Source organism: Cydia amplana, chromosome Z, assembly GCF_948474715.1.
Source record: "Cydia amplana chromosome Z, ilCydAmpl1.1, whole genome shotgun sequence".
NCBI lineage: Eukaryota > Metazoa > Arthropoda > Insecta > Lepidoptera > Tortricidae > Cydia > Cydia amplana.
Window position 1 is genome coordinate 3,586,505 of NC_086096.1, and position 21,655 is coordinate 3,608,159.

Here is a 21,655-nt window from a genome sequence, read left to right on the forward strand (position 1 = left end):
TGAGATCTTTCTTTAGAAGTCTGAACAGGAAATAGTCACAGGGGGCTAAATCTGGACTGTAAGGGGGGTGGTCGATGGCGTCGAAGCCATTTCTGGCCATGGCTGACTGTGTAGTGCGAGCCGTATGCACAGGTAGCGATGTGACGAGTCCACTTTTTTTCAATTCGAATCATTCGAATTGATTCGGCCGCTGATTCGAATTCAAAATCGAGTTGACTCGACTCGACCATTCGCGTGGTTCGCGACAAGGTCACAGGCACAGGCGCGGAGCGAGTTGAGACGGCGAGTTACGCGGCAGTTGTTGTAAAAAGAACCTTCAGGGCACGGAATTAAGGTTTATTTTTGAATGGCCATACTAGCAGTGAACTCGAGTTGGGATACTTGGAATGGCGAATCAAACGGCAGTTGTTGTAAAAAGAACCTTCGGGTCACGGAATTAAGGTTTATTTTTGAATGGTCATAGTAACAACTCGAGTTGAGACGGCGAATCGAGCGGCAGTTGTTGTAAAAAGAGCCTTCGGGCTACGGTATTAAGGTTTATTTTTAAATGGCCTTAGTAGCAGTGTGATAGCGTTGACTCGGCTCGGCGAGTTGGCGAATTGGCGATACATTCGCCGAGTTAGCTAGTGGTCGAGTTGATTCGAATTGCCAATAGTCTTGATTCGAATTAACTCATCTGTAGGCTGATTCGAATTATTCGAATCAGATAACTCGACTCGCCCATCGCTATGCACAGGTGCGTTGTCGTGTAAAATCAGAACTCCTCTGTTAAGTTTGCCCCTCCTTTTTAGGGTTCCGTAGCCAAATGGCAAAAAACGGAACCCTTATAGATTCGTCATGTCTGTCTGTCTGTCCGTCTGTCTGTCCGTCCGTATGTCACAGCCACTTTTCTCCGAAACTATAAGAACTATACTGTTGAAACTTGGTAAGTAGATGTATTCTGTGAACCGCATTAAGATTTTCACACAAAAATAGAAAAAAAAAACAATAAATTTTTGGGGTTCCCCATACTTCGAACTGAAACTCAAAAATTTTTTTTTCATCAAACCCATACGTGTGGGGTATCTATGGATAGGTCTTCAAAAATGATATTGAGGTTTCTAATAACATTTTTTTCTAAACTGAATAGTTTGCGCGAGAGACACTTCCAAAGTGGTAAAATGTGTGTCCTCCCCCCTGTAACTTCTAAAATAAGAGAATGATAAAACTAAAAAAAAAATATGATGTACATTACCATGTAAACTTCCACCAAAAATTGGTTTGAACGAGATCTAGTAAGTAGTTTTTTTTATACGTCATAAATCGCCTAAATACGGAACCCTTCATGGGCGAGTCCGACTCGCACTTGGCCGCTTTTTTCTTTTATGGCGTCTCTCAGCTGGCAAAGTAAATTTGCGTAATAATCAGCATTCATTGTCGTTTTCTTAGGTAAATAATCTATCAGTAAAATCCCTTCAGCATCCCAAAAAATTGTCGCCATAAGTTTACTAGCCGATGGACGAACTTTGTACTTCCGAGGAGGCTTTTCGTCCTTGAATTTCCATTGTAGTGATTCCTGTTTACTTTCTGGGTCCCATTGTCTAATCCAAGTCTCATCACACGTCACAATCCTGGAAATAATTTCAACCTCTTTCCCGCGACTCATGTTTAAAAACTCTTGACAACATTTGACACGTCTGTCCTTGTCTAACGCGGTCAGCATTTTGGGGACCCAACGGGCACTAACCTTAGACATGTTCAAATAGCCATGAATTATTTCATTTACCCGTTCCTTACTAATGCCCACATCTCTAGCTATCTCCCATTGTTTCACTCGTCGGTCTTCAAGAATTATATTTTTCACCTTGGTCACATTTTCTTCAGTGATGGCAGAAATTGAGAAAAAAGGATAGTCAATAAACACGAATTCATAGCGGCCAGTATTTTTTTTAAAGTATTTATAGGCTAGGTAGATTACTAATCAGCCACCCCTCGTATCTACCTTAGTTGGCTGAATATAAACGATATTTAATTATGTCTGCAAATATTGCATTGATTTGTGAAACATTCCCTGAGGCCAGCTTGGGTCAGCCGCATTCGAGGGAAGCCAGTGCTGTCAAACTGGTTTAACTTGACAGACATTCAGACGTACTCATTTGAGTAACCACTGTTGAATTGAATTGAAACATTTTTTTTTAATGTTCCGACCTCCCTACCTCCCGTCTCTCCTCTGCAATACCTCGAACAGTACCAGGTTAGCGTCGACGTCGCTGTCGTCGCTCGGGTGCGTCCACTTGGCCTCGAGCAGGGGCTCGCCGCCGCCCTTGGGCGCCCGGGAGCGCCCGACGGGCTCCAACTCGTCTAGGGGGACTGCGCCCGTCACGGATCTTATGAAGAGGACCTGGGAAACAATCTACATGACAAATTTTCATTTATGGTATCAATATATGTATGGTATATATGTAGGTTTATTTGTATTAAGTATACAGGGTGCTTCCTGTAACAGGAGCAATAAATTAAACTAAAGGCTGTACTCCTCAAACTACCTGCCGGATGAACTTATGCATACAGTAATTGTCCCGATTGTTAAGAACAAAACGGGCGATGTTTCTGACATGTCCAACTACAGGCCCATCTCGTTGGCCAATGTAATTGCGAAGGTTCTGGACAGTCTGCTCGACAAACAGCTGGCTAAGCATATCCACCTCCACGACGCTCAGTTCGGCTTCAGACCTGGCCTATCCACCGAATCTGCCATCCTATGTCTGAAGCAGACTGTCCAGTACTACACGGCAAGAAAAACGCCTGTATATGCCTGTTACTTGGACCTGTCAAAAGCATTCGACCTCGTATCTTATGACATGCTGTGGCATAAGTTACAAACTGAGACTGATTTGCCGTATGAAGTTACCTCGTTGTTTAAATATTGGTATGGTAACCAAGAAAATAGTGTGAAGTGGGCTGGAGCGTATTCGGAGTCGTATAGGTTGGAGTGCGGGGTGAGGCAAGGGGGGTTAAGTTCGCCCCGCCTCTTCAACCTATATATGAATCAACTGCTCGAGGAGTTCAGCGGTGCCAGTGTGGGATGTTCCATAGACGGAGTGCGCGTTAATAACATCAGCTACGCGGATGACATGGTGCTGCTGAGCCCCTCAGTGGGTGGTTTAATTAGTTTGTTGCGCAAATGTGAGTCGTACGCGGAGGCCCATGGGCTCAAATACAATGCTAGCAAAAGTGAGATCATGCTATTTAAAGCGGGTAATAAGACCTATAATGTGCCCCCTGTGAGTCTTTGTGGCACTCCTTTAGCACAAGTGAAGCATTTTAAGTATTTGGGCCACTGGGTCACTGATGACATGTGCGACAATATGGACATTGAGAGGGAACGCAGAGCGCTGGCTGTGCGCTGCAATATGCTTGCCCGTAGGTTTGCACGATGTACAGAGAAGGTGAAGGCTACGCTTTTTAAAGCATATTGCCAGTCCTTCTACACGTGCAGCCTATGGATCAGCTATACGCAGCGAGCATACAGCGCTCTGCGGGTCCAGTACAACAATGCGTACAGGGTGGTATTCGGGCTGCCGCGACACTGTAGCGCCTCGGGTATGTTCACGGAGGGACGGATCGATGGCTTCCACGCGATCATCAGGAAGCGGTGTAGCTCGCTGTTGAGGCGGTGGCGCGCCAGCTCCAATACCATCCTGTGCACGTTGGCCGACCGGTGGGACTCACCGTGGCTGAAGCACTGGGTGCAGCTACATGCCCCAGTGTGTCAGAATTTGTTTTAAGATTATGTTTGTACTAACCCTAGCTTTAAGAATTAGTATTTATGTTACTAACACATTATGGACTTTTGTTCGAAATAAATGATTTCAATTTCAAACTGACCAACATTTGTTCAGCAACTTTTAAAAATTATGAATCCTTTAGACTTCCTCTTTTTCATACAAAAAAAAATTACCTTCAATGTACCTGACATCAGTGTGTTTGACGTTGCTTGTCACGCTTTAAACATAACAAAATTTGCAATACATTGCGTCTTAGAATAAACTTTAAAGTGTAATAAAAATCAAAACATGAGTTATTTTCGAAAGTTGCTGAACAAATGTTGGTCAGTTTGAGGAGTACAGCCTACTGTTTAATTTATTGCTCCTGTTACAGGAAGCCCCCTGTATGTGTAAGTTTATCAATATAGTTTATATTCATAATGATATAGTCCTGTTTTCAAATTAATTTATTCTAAAAGACACTGCACCTACTTAATCTTTCTGGTTTGACCCATTGGTTGACTGGTAGAGAATGCCTTAAGGCATTAAGTCCGCCATTTGTACCTTCATGTATTGTGCAATAAAGATTAAAATAAATAAATAAAATAAATATCAGGCGGTCTAGCATGAGTTGCGTTCTCGCGCGCGAGTCCATACTTGAAGTCGCGCCAGATGTATGGAGTTCTGCGCAAGAACGCAACTCATGCTAGACCGCCAGGTTTGTTTTTAGGATCAAATGTCTCTACTGCATTAAAGCAATACAAAAGACAGAAATCATAGTCAAAGTCCGACAGTCGTACTTCACCCGCGAAACGCCCCGAACAAGTCGCTATGTGAACGTGACGTCAAGGTCACTGAGATCGCATCTTGAAGTATGAACAAAACAAGAAAATTGCGTTTTGTCGGTAAAATATTGCGTTTATGTATATAGTTGATATACAATCTTTTTTTGGGTAAAATGTGAGGAATCGAATGGTATCCTTATTTATTTCGTTTTTGGAAGTTAAAAAAAACTTAAATTAAGAAATTTCAGGTACTGCTATTTTGTATCATTTCCATTTTTTTTAATTTCCACAATATTGTGATTAATTGCTCATTTGCTATCTAATTTACTAGATTTTGTTATAAAATTCAACATGTGTCATCATCCCTATTATATCATTTACAACTTTGGTAACATACATACATACATACATATAATCACGCCTATTTCCCGGAGGAGTAGGCAGAGACCACGGATTTCCACTTGCTACGATCCTGACATACCTCTTTCGCTTTGGTAACAAGTTATTTTAAAGGGGGCAAAGTTGTTATTTAACCACTCGTGCTAATATTGATACCCATATTGATACCCGAGCAAGCGAAAGATTAGCGTAGTGAGTGGTTTGAAAATGGAATTTTGATTGTTGAGAACTGTAAAACATTACATATCAAATCCAAATAAACACTATTAAATATTTATCATTCAAAATCATCAGTTAAAAGTCAATTCCACCAGCCAAAATGAGGAAACAACTCAAAATTTGCATCTAATTATTTTGCCACTCTTATGGATAAAATATAACTTTCTCATCAGCAAAGAGCCTTTGCCAGCTGGGGCCCGTTTCTCAAAAGCTTGTAACTTGTAATACAAGTGGAAGTCCCTTTCTAACAAATGCTGTCAAAAAGTGACATCCGCTTGTATTACAAGTTACTAGCTTTGGAGAAACGGGTCCCAGTGTGGTGAAAATTATCCATGGTGCAGTCAGGAGCAGAAGTTGCTAAGCGAGCCAGGTGTTCAAAATTATCTTGACGCGACTTTATTGTTAAGAGAATACGAGCGTGTCAAGGTAATTTTGAACACCTCGCCCGCTTAGCAACTTCTGCTGCTGACTGTATTTGAAAGATATTATAGTATACTAGTAAAGCCACATTCTTCTACTAACAACACTAGAATGCATGTTTTTTTTTTTTTTTCCGATGTGGCGCGCGCACAGCTCTTGTGAGCAAGGACCCCGCTAAGGATACGGGCGAGCCTTGCTCATATGCATATCTGTCGCCAGTTTTCCCTCAGTCGCCTTATACGTAGAATGCATGTTTATATATGTCCTTACCTTATGTACAATATGTACACTAGAATGCATGTTTATGCATACATAAACATGCATTCTAGTGGACAGGACAGGACAGTGGTGGTAAGGACATATCCTTACCTTGTGTACAATATGTCCGATGATGCCCAGGAGACACACGCCGAGGCCGGCTACGTTGATGGCGCTCAGTCGGTCCCCGCTCACCTCCACCGCCAACACTAGTATACACATCTCCTGAAAAACAAAAACAGATATAGGCAATTTGCCCCGCAGTATACCGTTTTTAGGGTTCCGTACCGCAAAAGGAAATAAAAACCGGCCAAGTGCGAGTCGGACTCGCGCACGGAGGGTTCCGCACCATCAACAAAAAATAGAGCCAAACAAGCAAAAAAACGGTCACCCATCCAAGTACTGACCCCGCCCGACGTTGCTTAACTTCGGTCAAAAATCACGTTTGTTGTATGGGAGCCCCAGTTAAATCTTTATTTTATTCTGTTTTTAGTATTTGTTGTTATAGCGGCAACAGAAATACATCATCTGTGAAAATTTCAACTGTATAGCTATCACGGTTCGTGAGATACAGCCTGGTGACAGACGGACGGACGGACGGACGGACAGCGGAGTCTTAGTAATAGGGTCCCGTTTTTACCCTTTGGGTACGGAACCCTAAAAACGGAACTCTTATAGGATCACTCGTGCGTCTGTCTGTCCGACCATCCCCCCCCCCCCCCCCCCTTATCTCTAAACTTACTGGGCCTAAAACATTGGACCGCGAGTCCGACTCGGACTTGGCCGGTTTTCTTATTTTAACCCTTTACCGGGCTGACAGTTCAAAAATGACAATCAAATGTCAGTCTTACGGCAACGTCTCGAAAATATAACACATGTCTGAAGGGAAATATATATCCCTCAGCCTGGCAAAGGGTTAAGATTAGAATTTTTCCAACCTCAAGAGTAATGGTAATTAACTTTTTGTTCCGAAATGCTAGGGTTCCTATGACATCTAATATTGCGGTGCGATAGATATGTAAACGACACTACAATTCAGTCCATAAGTTACTTATATTTAATTTTGAAGGCATAAAGTTACCACAACTTTTGAGGTTATAAAATTTCTAATCAGAAAAAAAAAACGAACTATAGTATTATTCATTTTTAGACAGCAGTAGTAAAACATGTTTTGGGATGACGATACAAGCGTAAGGGCCGATTTAGACGGCGCGTGAACTCGTATACGATTTTAGTTACATTGCGGACCATTGAGGTTACGTCAACCCAGCCGACCGATCAAATGAGCGCGCACCGTCTAATGAGCCTTAAGGGCACAGAACATTATTAAAGAGGTTAGAATGGCTATCGCGCGCAGTTAGTATCGGAACCGGTGTCGCCGCTCGTTCCTCCCCACATTTACTAACACTCGCGCAACGGTAGTAAAAACTTGTGTGCCTGGTGAATGGATACGCCTCCTTTAGACAGATTTGATATCTGGCTTCTTAATCTGAAGATTATTGTGGCGCAAAAAGGCATGTTTACTTCGTTTTCGGTCAGCGCGGGCGAGTAGCATGCGAGCGTTTGCTCAAAACCAGCGGCGACACGTACCCTGCTCGCATCGCCATTCTAACTTGTTCTGTGCTTAAGGGCTCCTAAGGACTCATTAGACGGTTCTAGAACTCGCATGCATGCAGTTTCATTACATTGCGTCATTTGATCGGTCGGCTTAATTGATGTAACCTCAACGGTCCGCAATGTAACCTACGAGTTCGCAATGTAACGCGTGTAGGGGCTTATGACATCTACCTACATATTTCAGTTTATAGACTGACTAGCGACCCGCCCCGGTTTCGCACGGGTTAACAAATTGTACATAAACCTTCCGCTTGAATCACTCTATCTATTAAAAAATAACCGCATCAAAATCCGTTGCGTAGTTTTAAAGATCTAAGCATACATACAGACAGACAGACAGCGGGACGCGACTTTGTTTTATACTATGTAGTGTTTTTTTTTATCTGGTTTTTTTAAGCCGAGCCGCGCAGGGCTCTTATGCTTAATGTCGGAAATGTACATCGCCCTTAAGGCGCAGCAATTTACAAAAACTTAAAACTAATAGTGACATATGGTTCGAGCTCCTCTTATGGTAAGACTGACCTTAAATATGCCCGCTATGGAGAGCGTCAGGCTAGAGGTGTAGGTCACGACGAGGAACTCTGAGATCTCCATGAGGAACGCGATGGTGGCGCCCCCAGACACCTTCACCAGCGTCGGCACTAGCGCCCCCTGCGACAGGGACAGGAGGTACTCGAAACAGGATAGACCTGGAATTAGTGAGATTTAACCTTTTAACCTTTAACCACAAGAGCTGTCACTCAGACGCCACATCATTGAAGTGTCAAAACTGAAGTTGAACTTTATGTATATGCACGTAGGTCGATGTTGCTTTGTGGTCTGTGACCGATTAATCGGTCTTTGGCGTTGAACCTACGGTGCGGATATATCGGTCATTGGCGTCCAAAAGGTTAACCACCGTAGACTGATATATGTATAAGACATACAAAAATCGGGCTCATTTCGTCGCTGTCTGATAAATAAGACAAAACTTGGTGTAACTTCGTGCCCCCGGCGACACGAGCACGCTCGATGACGCATTCTATGGCGGTTAAAAGGTTAAAGTTTTGAAGTAGCTTACATTTAATTAATTAATAAATTTTGCTTAAAGAACGTTTAGAAAAGTAACATTTAAGTAATGAAAATATGATAAAAGTTAAATGATATTTTACAGTTTACATTTAGTGTTTTCCTCGCGTTAGCGTGGTGAAAATATTTTTTTCACTCGGTGGGCAAAGTTTAACCCCCGCTTGAAATCCTCGCTACGCTCGCTTCAATTTTGGAATCTTTCGCTTGCTCGGGTATCATTAAGAGTCAAACAACTTTACGTCCTTGAAAACCACCTTATATTTCTATTCTAAGTTATCTGACCTTCGAAAAGCAGTGCGAAGGGCAGCAGCGACAGGAACATCCAAGGCTGCACGTGGAACACCATATCCACCGGGTTATGGAGCCCTAGTCGCGCTCGCTGCATCAGCAGCTGCGCGAAGGTCCAGCGAAGACCGCCGGCGAACGACGCCACCAGCAGGAAGTTGAAGCCGAGAAGGTTGAACGCGGTGGCCTTGTATGTGAACATTATGAGGCCGGCCGCTATCATGAACACTATGCCGACTAGGGACCACGACTGAAATAAAAATAAAAAAAATATTTTTGGTACAAGCTTTTATCGCTGACTGTACTTTTCTTTCCATGTGGATGCAACTAATATTCATCGAGACAATTCTAAAAACCCCAAACACAATTAGGTTGCGTTGTTTTATCACAGAGTTCCTATAGCCATCTCCTACCTCCATCGTCAGATCAGCTCCATGGTACCATAATATTGCATTGTCAACCGACTTAATCGTACAAATTGATGCAAAATTTCAGCTTCATTGGAAGTCGGAAAGTGGGTCAAATTTAGCTTGCAAGATTTGACCCGTACATAGTTAACTACATATTTACATACATAGGTACATTGCAAGTTAAATAAAAGCTTGTGAAAATAGGCTGTGACAGAAAGACAGACAGACGCACGAGTGATCCTATAAGGGTTCCGTTTTTTCCTTTTGAGGTACGGAACCCTAATACAGTTATAACTCATAACTAAGCACTTAGATATTTGATCATAGAGAAAACCGGCGAAGTGCGAGTTAGACTCGCGTTCCGTATATCACACAATTTTTTTTAGTTATGTTTTTTCACGCTTGACTGTAGATTTCTAATAGGTTTTCCTGTCAGCTAAATGCTTAAATGTGAAAAGCTTCTCGAGCAATAGTACATTACTGCAGACGCCGGGAAAGAAGGGCTTGCCGGGTGAGTAGGAATAGACGGCCGACCGTAGGGAGGCCGGATAGTGATACGAAGTCGGCAAGACCTTTTCACGGCTAGGCATGTATAGTGCTTTTCTTAAACATATGCAATGAAATAAAAAAAATCACCACTCAAAAAAACAAATTATAAATATCAACCATCAGTAGCTACACGACAAAAGTTTTTTAATTTTCCTTCCAATCCTGCCATAATGACTTTTTTTTACGGAAGTCGTCCGTATTTCGCGTGTGTAGTGTTCGAATAGACCCTATTAGGGCCATTATACACAACCTGATAATAAGAATCTCAATTTCAATAAATAAAATAAATACAGAGGATTTTAAATATTGTCTATAGTCTCTTGACTTACGTATAGACAAGATGTTAAATTTATTCATCAACACATTGAATCATACAGATTCGTATTCTTAATATCAGTACGTTCGTGTATAACAGGCGTTAACACGGATATTTTGGTCCGATAACCATTCATTCACTAAAAATATAATTCGGCTGTTTAGCCTGTTCATGGACACAGACCCTAGCATTTAGAATTAGAATTTAAAAAAAAAATTACTTCCCGGCCTAGGCCTTCAATTTCGTATGAAATTCCTTTACAGTTCTCTGGAGTCGCTCCGCCCTAAACGTGATCCTTCGAAGCCTGATATAACGCCCGGAGCGACGACATTTCATTGCATGTTTGAGAAAAGGCTATTTATAGTTATTCTCTCAGTATTAGGTATCAGAGTATATTCTACCTATTAATCCGAGTATAAATAAGCCAGGCGAGACAAACGCCCACGGTGTTTGTTGCCTTCGGTCTGACGTCAGACAATAAGGTATTTGACTGTATTTAAAATACATTATTTTACACCATGCATGAAATAAAGCACCTAAAGATTAATAGAGAAACGTAGACAGCAGTTATTTTTAGACACAATTTATATTTTAAAAGCTGGTTTTATTTTTATACGTAAAACTATAAAGAGTAGGTAGTTTGATTGTGACGTCACATGCTAGTGTTTCATATAAATGTCATTGTAGCAAAATCGGTTTGACAGTTCGAAAAAAGAAACTGATTTGACTAGTAGTTAAATACCCTATTAGCTAATAATCGTTTGTCTTAATCTGTAATTAATTAAATACCCAATTGCAAAAGTAGTTAACTCTGTCGATCAGATACCTCTTCACGCTTAAGATAAAATTTGGTAAGGATATTGTTTGCGGCCCGGGAAATGATATAGGATATAGTTTTTATCAATCATCGTAATCATTACTGCACACAGGCGATGTTGCGGACAGAAACGTTTAACGTTAAGTACCTACAGGGCTGCCAGATCGTAGAATTGTATACGAAATTCGTAATAATGGAATTTTTATTCGTATAGGTGGTCAATCGGTATAATTGGATACGAAAAAAAAACACCGATGTCAAACTACTGACAATACTTCAAAAACAGTGTCAATACTGTTAAAAAATTTAATGGAACCGTACGTCAACGTTAGGGCTATAATTGCAAAAATCGATGATCACAAATTGCGAGCGTCCCTCTCAGTCACTCTTATTACGCCTTCATAGGAGTAAAAGAGAAAGACCCCCGCAATTTGCGAATTTCGGCCTTTGCGGTAAGACCCCAGTTTTTCAAAATATCTATTTAATATTAATCGATTTTTTTTTAATTGTGTTCTCGTATAATGCAATCGAATTTCGTAGAATCGCAGGCACTGGATCGTATAATCAAAAATTATGTAACTACTGACAGCCCTGGTTAAGTATAAATACCATATGCCTGGGGGCCTAGCCAATAGCCTAGTTTATGGAAAACGCCAATCGAAAGTTAATTATAATTAGTAATGATGTATGTATGAGATCACGAAACTATTCATGCAATTTTACTATTCGATTGTTATCTGTGCAACGGAGGGGAGGGTCGTTTATGCTTTATTATATATTTTTTTCATGTCATCTAGTGGACTTCTACCTACGGTATCTACCTATTTTTTAGTGAGTTCTTGGGCTATCGCTGATATTTCTTCAGGCGTAGACACAAAGTTTTCATCTTCATACATTTTAACTTGAAAGACACACTGTTTTTTAACAAAAAAGTTATGTTTTTATTCGACTACCACAATAACCAGATTCAAGAAGTAGCAAAGAATGGACGGGTACGGGCGGGAAAAGAATGAATGAAATTAAAATACATGTCTATGGTTCACTTATTTGTCAGAGATGACATTTAAAATAAGGTTGGCAACATTGTATTTCATACAATATTTTTTAAGCGGTCATTACACGAAGTATCGAAAAAGTGCCAAAAAGATACTGCGTGTATGCACAAATGCTTTTTTGGGGAATAGACTAAAGACTTGTCTTGACAAAAATAAGGTAGGGTTTTTTAAGATGTGTGCACGACCCTTTAAATGACAAATAAAAGTACGGGAGTAGGAAAATGTATATAACCGTTTTACGTAACAGCTACCCCATATAAAAGTTAACCTTTTAAATTCAAGCTATATTGAATTTATATAATGACCGGACGCCCACGCCTATGGCTGATTTATATAACCAGGTTACAGACAGGCCGAATCCTACAGAAAAGACGCAGAGGGCAAAAGTGGTAAACATGAGCTACCCTTGCTATTATTTTATCAAAATCTCTTGTGTTCAAAGCTTTTATTTATTTATTATTCGGAGAACCAAAGAAAGCCAATTATAGGTTCCCACCAATAGCAATAGGTTAACAAACAAATGGTGGTTAGCACTAAATTTTTTAGGCACGTATTTAACCGGTCAACTAATTAATCGAATTTGGGCAGTTTAAAAAAATAGAAATGGCTACTAAAATTAATAGTTTGGCAACAAAAACAGCCTTAAAATATATCAATATGAGTTGTATTTTAATGCCGTTACAGCTTTTGATTATTTTTAGGCAGGTACCAAGTATTTATTTGGCAACTGAATTAATATATTGGAGACTATTTATGAAGCACATTTTAAAAAGAAAACGGCTATCTATTAATTAAAACATGAAGTTATTTAAAATATTTTGTTTGGTCATTACACGGTCAATCTAACACGCTCCTCCTCGCTTCGCTCGTCGTCGCACCTATCTGATGACTCTAGCAGAACACAGTGGTAACTATTGAAATTAGTAATTAAAAATTTAAAGATCTAATGGTATAATGGCCATTAGGCGTTTCATGATTAGAAATTTCGACTATAAGTATACTGACCATTGCGTATTGGTAAAGGTTTGAGGTGTTTTGTGTAAAAAGTGACCAATATTAATTAAATTTAACTGCTTTCGTGTTAAAATACTACCTAGCTGAAACAATATGCTCAGTTTTATGATTAGTTGATTACTTAGGTGTGAACAACTAGATGACAACTAAATTTTATGATCGCTTTACAATATTAGTTGCCAATTTATTATTTTAGACGCCAACCTATCACTTTAAGTTCCCTATAATTTTTTGGGTGGCTTGATTTTGCTGCCAGTTTTTTTAATAATATGATGCTTATATTTGAGGCTAAAATATTTTTTTTGGCGCTAAAATATTAATGCACAGCCAAATTATATTATTATACAAGGTGTCCCAAGAAGTAGTGATATACTGAAGCTGGGAGGTAGAGGACCTAGAGGGCTATCTGAATCACCCCCATGTATATTCCGCGATTTTTCGTATTTTTGGAGTTATGATTTTTTTTAATTTTTCACCTATCGCCGAGTACGATGAGATTTTTATTTATGGTGACGTGAATTATTGCGGTAGATGCTTGATTTTTTTTCTGTGCTAAGCTGATAGATAGGCCAATCTCATCGTACTCGGCGATAGGTGAAAAATTAAAAAAAATCGTAACTCCGAAAATACGAAAAATCGCGGAACATACATGGGGGTGATTCAGATAGCCCTCTAGGTCCTCTACCTCCCAGCTTCAGTATATCACTACTTCTTGGGACACCCTGTATGCCCAATGAAAGTTCCTGTTTAATATTTTAGCTGCCCGGTTAATAATAAGCTAATTTTTTACAACGTGTTACCACTAATAATCTAAATATGAATACTTAGTAAAATATATTATACAAAATTATTTTAAACTCTCAATATACTTAAAGGTCATTAATATCAAATTGCATTTGCTCTTAAAGCTTTGTAAATAATTTTTAGATTTAGAAGAAGATCTTTAGACATACTTAAGAAAAGATAAAGTATGTTTCTAAATTTTCTGGAGCCTGATTTTTGGTTATAATATATCGATCAAACCGTATTAGGTAGATTTTTGATCGTTGCGTTAGCGAAAGTCTTCGTTTTAACTCGGGCGTATGTTCTCCTCCACAGTACCCGTACCATGAGTCACTAACAGTGTCAAAACTGACATATATTACGTCTACGTAATTTACTTTCAATACAGTTCGTTCGCACTAATATACGAGTACGAGCGAGATGCATAGAAAGTAAGTTACGTTCTCTTTCTTTCTTTCAGTGTCTGTGTCAGCCAAAATGGTAGTAGCCACACTGGTCGCAATTCTTAAACGATTCTCGTGAAATTTTGTAACCAGATTTTTTTTCGTCGATCGTGTTTTTTTATAGAAGTTTATCAAAATGCGGAATTTGGCATAAAGGACTTAAGCGCTAATAGACGCTTAAGACCATTGTGAGTTCACTGTGATAACGACTCAACGAACTAAGTATTTTTCACTTTTACTTCTAAGCGTAACGCGAGGTATACAGCTCACAGAACCACTAGTTATCGATTATTTTTCGTCAGATTTTGATCGACGAAAAAAAAAAACGAAAATCGATGACGATAGACCTTACTGAGGGACTAGGTCGAACTGTGTAATATTGTCCTGTTATAAGTATTTATTTAAGCGTGCAACAGTGTGACAATTACCAGTAATCATTATATTTATACTCGTAAAATATGTTGCAACTCAGGAGGATAAAATATGCATAGTTATAAATATACTGATAATTTTAATGACCTCGTAATACCGGAAAAAGCGTTCAAGCAAAGCAACCGACGATTTCCTGTTAGAAAAAACATTAACAATTACAGAAAAAAATTAGGACGCTCGACAATTCGTCTGGTTCTGTAAAATAAGCAAAAAACGAATAGTACCTAATCTTAAGTGACCCGCAATCATCCGAATGTCGTCCGAGTATTGGAGACGGTCGACATCTGTTTCAAAAATCCGTATTTTAAAACGGAACGAAAATAGCAGGGAAATCCGGATTTTCGAATTTGAATTCCGGATTGCAATCGCTAAACTTGTAACATATTCAAATACCCATCTGAAGGCATTACGGAGATTAAAAAAATTGGCTGTGACTGACGGACAGCCAGACACGAGTGATCCTATAAGGTTTCCGTTTTTTCCTTATGAGGTACGGAACCCTAAAACGAACCTTCCTCTCCAAACCGAGTAAGATAGCGAAGCCGAGTATGAAGATGATGGTGGTGGACTTGGTCATCGTGTAGAGCGATATGGTCACCAGCTCCAGGCCCCAGTTAGAGAATCCCACGTCTATGCCGCTTGCGAGGCCTGGGGGAAACAATAAATAAGTTTATGTGAAAAAAATAATTAGATAAATATTATACGACATTCTTACACAGATTGACTAAGTCCCACAGTAAGTTCAAGAAGGCTTGTGTTGTGGGTACTCAGACAACGATATATATAATATACAAATACATAAATACATAGATAACACCCAATACTTAGGGACAAATATCTGTGTTAATCACACAAATAGATGCCCTTGCGAGGATTCGAACCCAGGACCGCGGCTTAACAGGCAGGGTCACTACCCACTAGGCCAGACCACTCGTAAATTGTCTGTTTCAAGCTTTTATCGCTGACTGTATTTTTCATTCAACGGGCAACTAATAGGTACTTATCGAGACAATTTTAACAAACCCAAACACAATTATGCTGTTTTTGGGTTTGTAGGAATGTGTAGTCACATTTAGAAGAAACATTGTGCATCTAATTGTCATCTGTTATGTTGTTTAATACTTTTAATAGTGATGATGTTCGTCCTGCGTCGGTCTGGTGACCCAGGAGAGAGAGAGAGCTGGCTCAAGCCGGTGATGAAGTGGCGCGCAGTGGACGCACACGGACACTACACTATCATGTACAACTATCGGCGGGTAGCGTCAGGTACCTGTGGGCGCCACGGAGCGTAAGCACGTCATGAACGGCAGCACCAGCTGGCTCGAGCCGGTGATGAAGTGGCGCGCAGTGGACGCACACGGACACTACACTATCATGTACAACTATCAGCGGGTAGCGTCAGGTACCTGTGGGCGCCACGGAGCGTAAGCACGTCATGAATGGCAGCACCAGCTGGCTCAAGCTGGTGATGAAGTGGCGCGCAGTGGACGCACACGGACACTACACTATCATGTACAACTATCAGCGGGTAGCGTCAGGTACCTGTGGGCGCCACGGAGCGTAAGCACGTCATGAATGGCAGCACCAGCTGGCTCAAGCCGGTGATGAAGTGGCGCGCAGTGGACGCACACGGACACTATACTATCATGTACAACTATCGGCGGGTAGCGTCAGGTACCTGTGGGCGCCACGGAGCGTAAGCACGTCATGAACGGCAGCACCAGCTGGCTCGAGCCGGTGATGAAGTGACGCGCAGCGGACGCACACGGACACTACACTATCATGTACAACTATCAGCGGGTAGCGTCAGGTACCTGTGGGCGCCACGGAGCGTAAGCAAGTCATGAACGGCAGCACCAGTTGGCTCGAGCCGGTGATAAAGTGACGCGCGCAGCGGACGCACACGGACAGACACCACTTCACTATCAGGTGGTACATCACCACAGTTAAGGGGTAGCGGAAGTCCTGTGAAAAAAAAAATCGTTGAGACGTTTCTTTAGTACTTAGAGTAAACACCAAGAATTTCTTACATTGACCCGCTATTTATATAATTATATTGCTTACTCGCTCGCACAGTGGGATTGAAAGCCGGCATCAACGGCGGGGTCGGCGGGACAGCGATATAATTATGCGCGTGCGATAGAGACAGGAAGTACTTCGTTCTTAGCGTCCTTAGTTTACTGTTTTTTCGTTTCATTACATTTTGTATTTCAATAAGTAATCCAACAAAATAATGACTGTGATAATGACAGCAAAGTTCAGTGTTTGACCGTGGCGTTTGTAAAACTACTAGCGACCCGCCCCGGCTTCGCACGGGTTAACAAATTATACATAAACCTTCCTCTTGAATCACTCTATCTATACAACCGCATCAAAATCCGTTGCGTAGTTTTAAAGATCTAAGCATACATAGGGCCAGACAGCTAGAAGCAACTTTGTTTTATACTATGTAGCGATAACGTGTAAAATATAGTACAGATGTAGTGCATAATAATATCTATTAAAAAAACCGCATCAAAATCCGTTGCGTAGTTTTAAAGATCTAAGCATACATGGACAGACAGCGGAAAGCGACTTTGTTTTATACTATGTAGTGATAACGGTTTATAGGAATGAATGAACGTATTGACGTAACAAAGAGATACATTATTAAACCGTAACGTCCCGTCTGTGTCTTTGGCGATCAAAGGGTAAGGGCTCATTTAGACGGTGCGAGAACTCGCATGCGAGTTTCATTACACTGCGTCATTTGATCGGTCGACTGAATTGACGTAACCTCAACGCAATGTAGCTAAAATCGTATACGAGTTCGTGCGCCGTCTAAATGAGCCCTTAAGAATTAAGAATACCCTGTGTAAATTTCACAAACAAGATAATTGAGATCTAAATGGGAGTCAATGGTAGATAACCAGATAAGCATATTACTTAATTGACTTGACAAACATATACCTATAGACTATAAAAATCTTAAATAAGGTGCATTGGCCCCTTGGGGTAATTTCGAACGCGTGATAATTTGAAAAATTGCAAATATCTACTAAGAAGAGTTTTCTAATATGGCAACAGTAAGCAAAATGCCTTAGTATTAAGCGGTGCTGGTTTCACTACACCTTATAAAACAAAGTCCCCCGCCGCGTCCGTCGGTGCACGCGATGGTAAACTCAAATCACACATACTTTACTGCTACAAGCTACAAGTTCTCATTAATTAAACATGTAGGTACCTAATCTACAAAGAAAAGTGGTCATATGTCATATATAACTATTTTGAAAGCAGTATGTGTAAACAAAGCAACACCTCAGCAAACAATACATTGAGACAAATAGCTGAGAAACAAATGAATGAGTACAATCATTAAAAACATGTCACTGCAATATAGATCCTCTTGCTTAGATGTCAAGGTAGATATTTCAACAGATAACTTATTTGAGGAAATATTTCACAATACGTGCTCGGAATACATAAAGTAACAATTTTTTTGCAAAAAAATCATTGATTCAAAGGGAACTAATACTCATTGAGACAATTTTAACAAACGCAAACATAATTAGTTGGTGATATTTTATCATAGAGTTCCCATGGCCATTTCACCATCATCAGAATTCAGATCAGCTTCATATCATCATAATATTGCTCTGTCATTGGATTTACATATGTGTGTAAAATTTCAACTCAATCGCGAATCGTGAAGTGAGTCAAATCTAGGTTCTATGATTTGACCCACACTACCTAACAGGACCCCTAGCACATGATTGGCGCGACAGTATCTCGCGGCGAGATAGACTACCCGTCTTTTTCTATGTTAATAAAAGAGGGACGGGTAGTCTATACGGGGAGATACTGTCGCGCCAATCATGTGCTAGCCCGGCCGGGCAAGTAAATAAAAGCTTGTAAAATACGTGAAGGTAAAAACATTTATAGACGGTCAAGCATATCTTGTCAGTAGAAAACGGCGCGAAATTCAAATTTTCTATGGGACGATATCCCTTCGCGCCTACATTTTTCAAATTTGCCGCATTTTTCTACTGACAAGATCTGCTTGACCAAGGATAAAACCCCTATTGTCTGAACTGTTCAGAGGGCATACCTTATCTTATCTTATCTTATTATTTTCGGGGGCCCTTACGGATACACTTCGACCCATAGGGATCTTTTCTGCAATTACCCCCTGGAGAAGATCCGTCAGCTACTCAAGAGCTTTTCCCACCATATCCATGTGTCGGATGATGGAGCTCATGGGTAGCGTTTTAAAGTCCTTTGGTTCCAAATATCCTGCTCCAAAGTCCTTCATTCTTTGTCTGGCTAGGGCGTGACATTCACACATTAAGTGTTTCACTGTCTCTTCCTCTTCGCCACACATACAACAATCGGTATTGTCAGAGTGTCCCATCTTGGCCAGAATTCCTTTGACCCCGTAATGGCCAGTGAACACCCCCGTTATGATTTGGATCAGAGGGCATACCACAAAAAGGTCTACTTTATCGGTGACGTGTCTGGCAGCTACCTTTATAACTTGGACCAGAAAAGGTACCTCTACAAGTCCCTTAGATGCGATCTCCCACACGCGATTTCTATCAAAATGTATCAAAAGTCAAAGACTTTTGGACTTAGAAGTATTTTTATGTATAGTTCGCAAAAGATAAACAAACACCTCCTGTAATGGTTTATGCAAAGAAATATTTATCTTGCAAAACGCGGTTATAAAGATAACGCCTTATCAGTAAGTCTGTAAGACCTGATACAGCGGTGTGCACACGGTTGGTATTTTTGAATATCTATGATTTAACTGTAATTTAAAAAAATGTCTTAGTTGAAATGTTACTGTCTAATATAAGATATCTTTATCACTACATATCGAATTATTTTTTAGCATTAAATTAAATTAATTTCTTAAGTTTAACGAATTAAAAACACAACAAAAAACGTATAAACTATATAAATTGCCAACTTAAAAATCTAGTACTTTCTGTCCTCAAAATGTAGCAGGAAGCTACTTGTATCTCTTAGTGTAAGGCCTGAGTAGACGCTAGAAGCGGAGCGTTTGGCGGGGCGTGTAGCGTGGCGTTGGGGTCAGGAGTAATTGGAGCAGCGTGCATTAAGGCCGCTCCTTACGTTTGCATTTGTTCAACATGCACGCCGCACGCCCCGCCCCGCTGCACGCCCAACTCGAGCGTCCACTCAGGCCTTACACTTAGTGAGACTATTTCACTCTATCAGTTACTAGGTTAAAGAAATGCAGCCTTAGGAAACTATTTCATTACCAAGTAAAACTTCCTGCAATGAAAAAAAAATAAATCCAAGGTTGCAATGCCATTGATTAGATATACTGGGTCAACCAGATCTTGACAGTAGAAAAAGGCGGCAAATTTGAAAAATGTAGGCGCGAAGGGATATCGTCCCATAGAAAATTAGAATTTCGCGCCTTTTTTTACTGAAAAAATTTGGTTGACCAGCTATATATACAAATACATTCTACAGTCAATGTCCTAAATATAGACATGGACAAAGTACCAAAAATATGTGTACACAACCCTATTCTATAAACATTAAGGTAGTGAATAGATATTTTTGGTATAATCATTTCTATATTTTAGACCTTGACTTTACAGTGAGCTACAAAATTTGCACAGACAGACACATTAAGAATGGAATTTATAAATAAAATGGCCATGCACTTTTGCAGCTGGCTGTACATACATATTTTAAATTGTTCTTAAAAGGATAATCGCAAATGCAGATTGAGTGAATAAATAAAATAATAACAATAGAAAAGTACTTTAACAGAATAGTAGTAGGTTTTCCTCATAAACCAATGGAATGAGAAGTAGAGTAATTACATACATTATTTCATAATTCTGGTATAAATCATTCCGCACAGACTCTACCCGCGTTTATATTCCTACCTCAAGGCAAGGCAACACCGTCCTCAAGTCCATAAAAAGAAAAAAAACTTAGAATTTAAGAAAATACTAATATGTACTTAGGAAAAAAACAAATTATATCTTTCATAAGCTTAGCGGTTTAACAAGCCCTTTATCACATTCAGCAAAAGAATAGAATAATCGAATGAATACGGATATTCGCTAAAATCATAAAGATATTGGTGTAAACAGATAAAAAACATGAAACCAGATAATACCGAGTGCTCACCTTCAATAGCCATCTCTGGTAGAAGGTCAGTCCGATCGACAGCGAGAAGTAAAGGAGAATTAACCCTAGGGACAGCAGACCCTTCTGGCACCAGACCTCAGACCATTTCTTCTTAGATTTAGTTGTAGTTACATCTTCTTCAACTTCAGCTTTGGTTGACAGCTGTTCATATTTTACCCCTGGCATTGCGGGCGCAGGACTGTCCGGGTATCCCAAACTCACTCAGCTGCATAGCAGCTACTAAATGCAGTGTATAGGAACTTCAATAATTATGTGTATTTTGTATTTATTTCGTTTACACTCCTGTGTTCGATGGGATAGAAACGTCACGTATGACGGGACGGGACGGCGCGATAAACATGGATGCTAGTGCTGCACCTTGTTGCCACATTTTTTGTCGATGAAATAAGCGCATGCGCACAAGAGAGCGCAATGGAATGAGCGTATTACTTGTTTATTTATTTGAACAACTGTGCATAAGCGGAAAAATAAATACTTAATTAGAAACAGGGATTTCCTTATATTTGGTTCCTCAAATCCTCATTTCAACATATACTGGGTCAACCAAATCTTGTCAGTAAGTAGGAACAAATAAACTATACTCATCCTTTTCTTTTGGGTGCTAGTACTAGTGTTAGACAAAGATAGTATGATTATCTCTGTCTATGTTTGAAATCAAACAGACCTTTGACACACTATAGTTACGTTTGAATTAGATTATTCGGTGTGTTTGTCAACGTCCAATTCGGACCGTTTATCGCGATGTCATGTCACATATTTTTTTCGTGACGTCACGTCATTGTTTGTGTCATATATACGTAGGGTTGCCAGATGGTCGGGATTTGGCGGAATTCTCCCGATTTTTAGCATGTGTTCCCAATTGTGACAA

The 21,655-nt window shown here is 40.1% G+C and overlaps 1 protein-coding gene across 1 annotated transcript; it reads right to left on the reverse strand.

Moving 5' to 3' along the window:
• Positions 1 to 2,177: 2,177 nt before the first annotated feature.
• Positions 2,178 to 21,110, reverse strand: LOC134660618 (solute carrier family 35 member C2). Its single transcript, XM_063516387.1, has 7 exons — positions 20,767 to 21,110; positions 16,431 to 16,581; positions 15,128 to 15,264; positions 8,795 to 9,047; positions 7,967 to 8,133; positions 5,939 to 6,052; positions 2,178 to 2,380 (listed from the first exon to the last, which is right to left on the reverse strand). The coding sequence occupies exons 1-7, from the start codon at positions 20,950 to 20,952 to the stop codon at positions 2,192 to 2,194; spliced, it is 1,197 nt and encodes a 398-aa protein (XP_063372457.1). The 5' UTR covers positions 20,953 to 21,110; the 3' UTR covers positions 2,178 to 2,191.
• Positions 21,111 to 21,655: the final 545 nt, after the last annotated feature.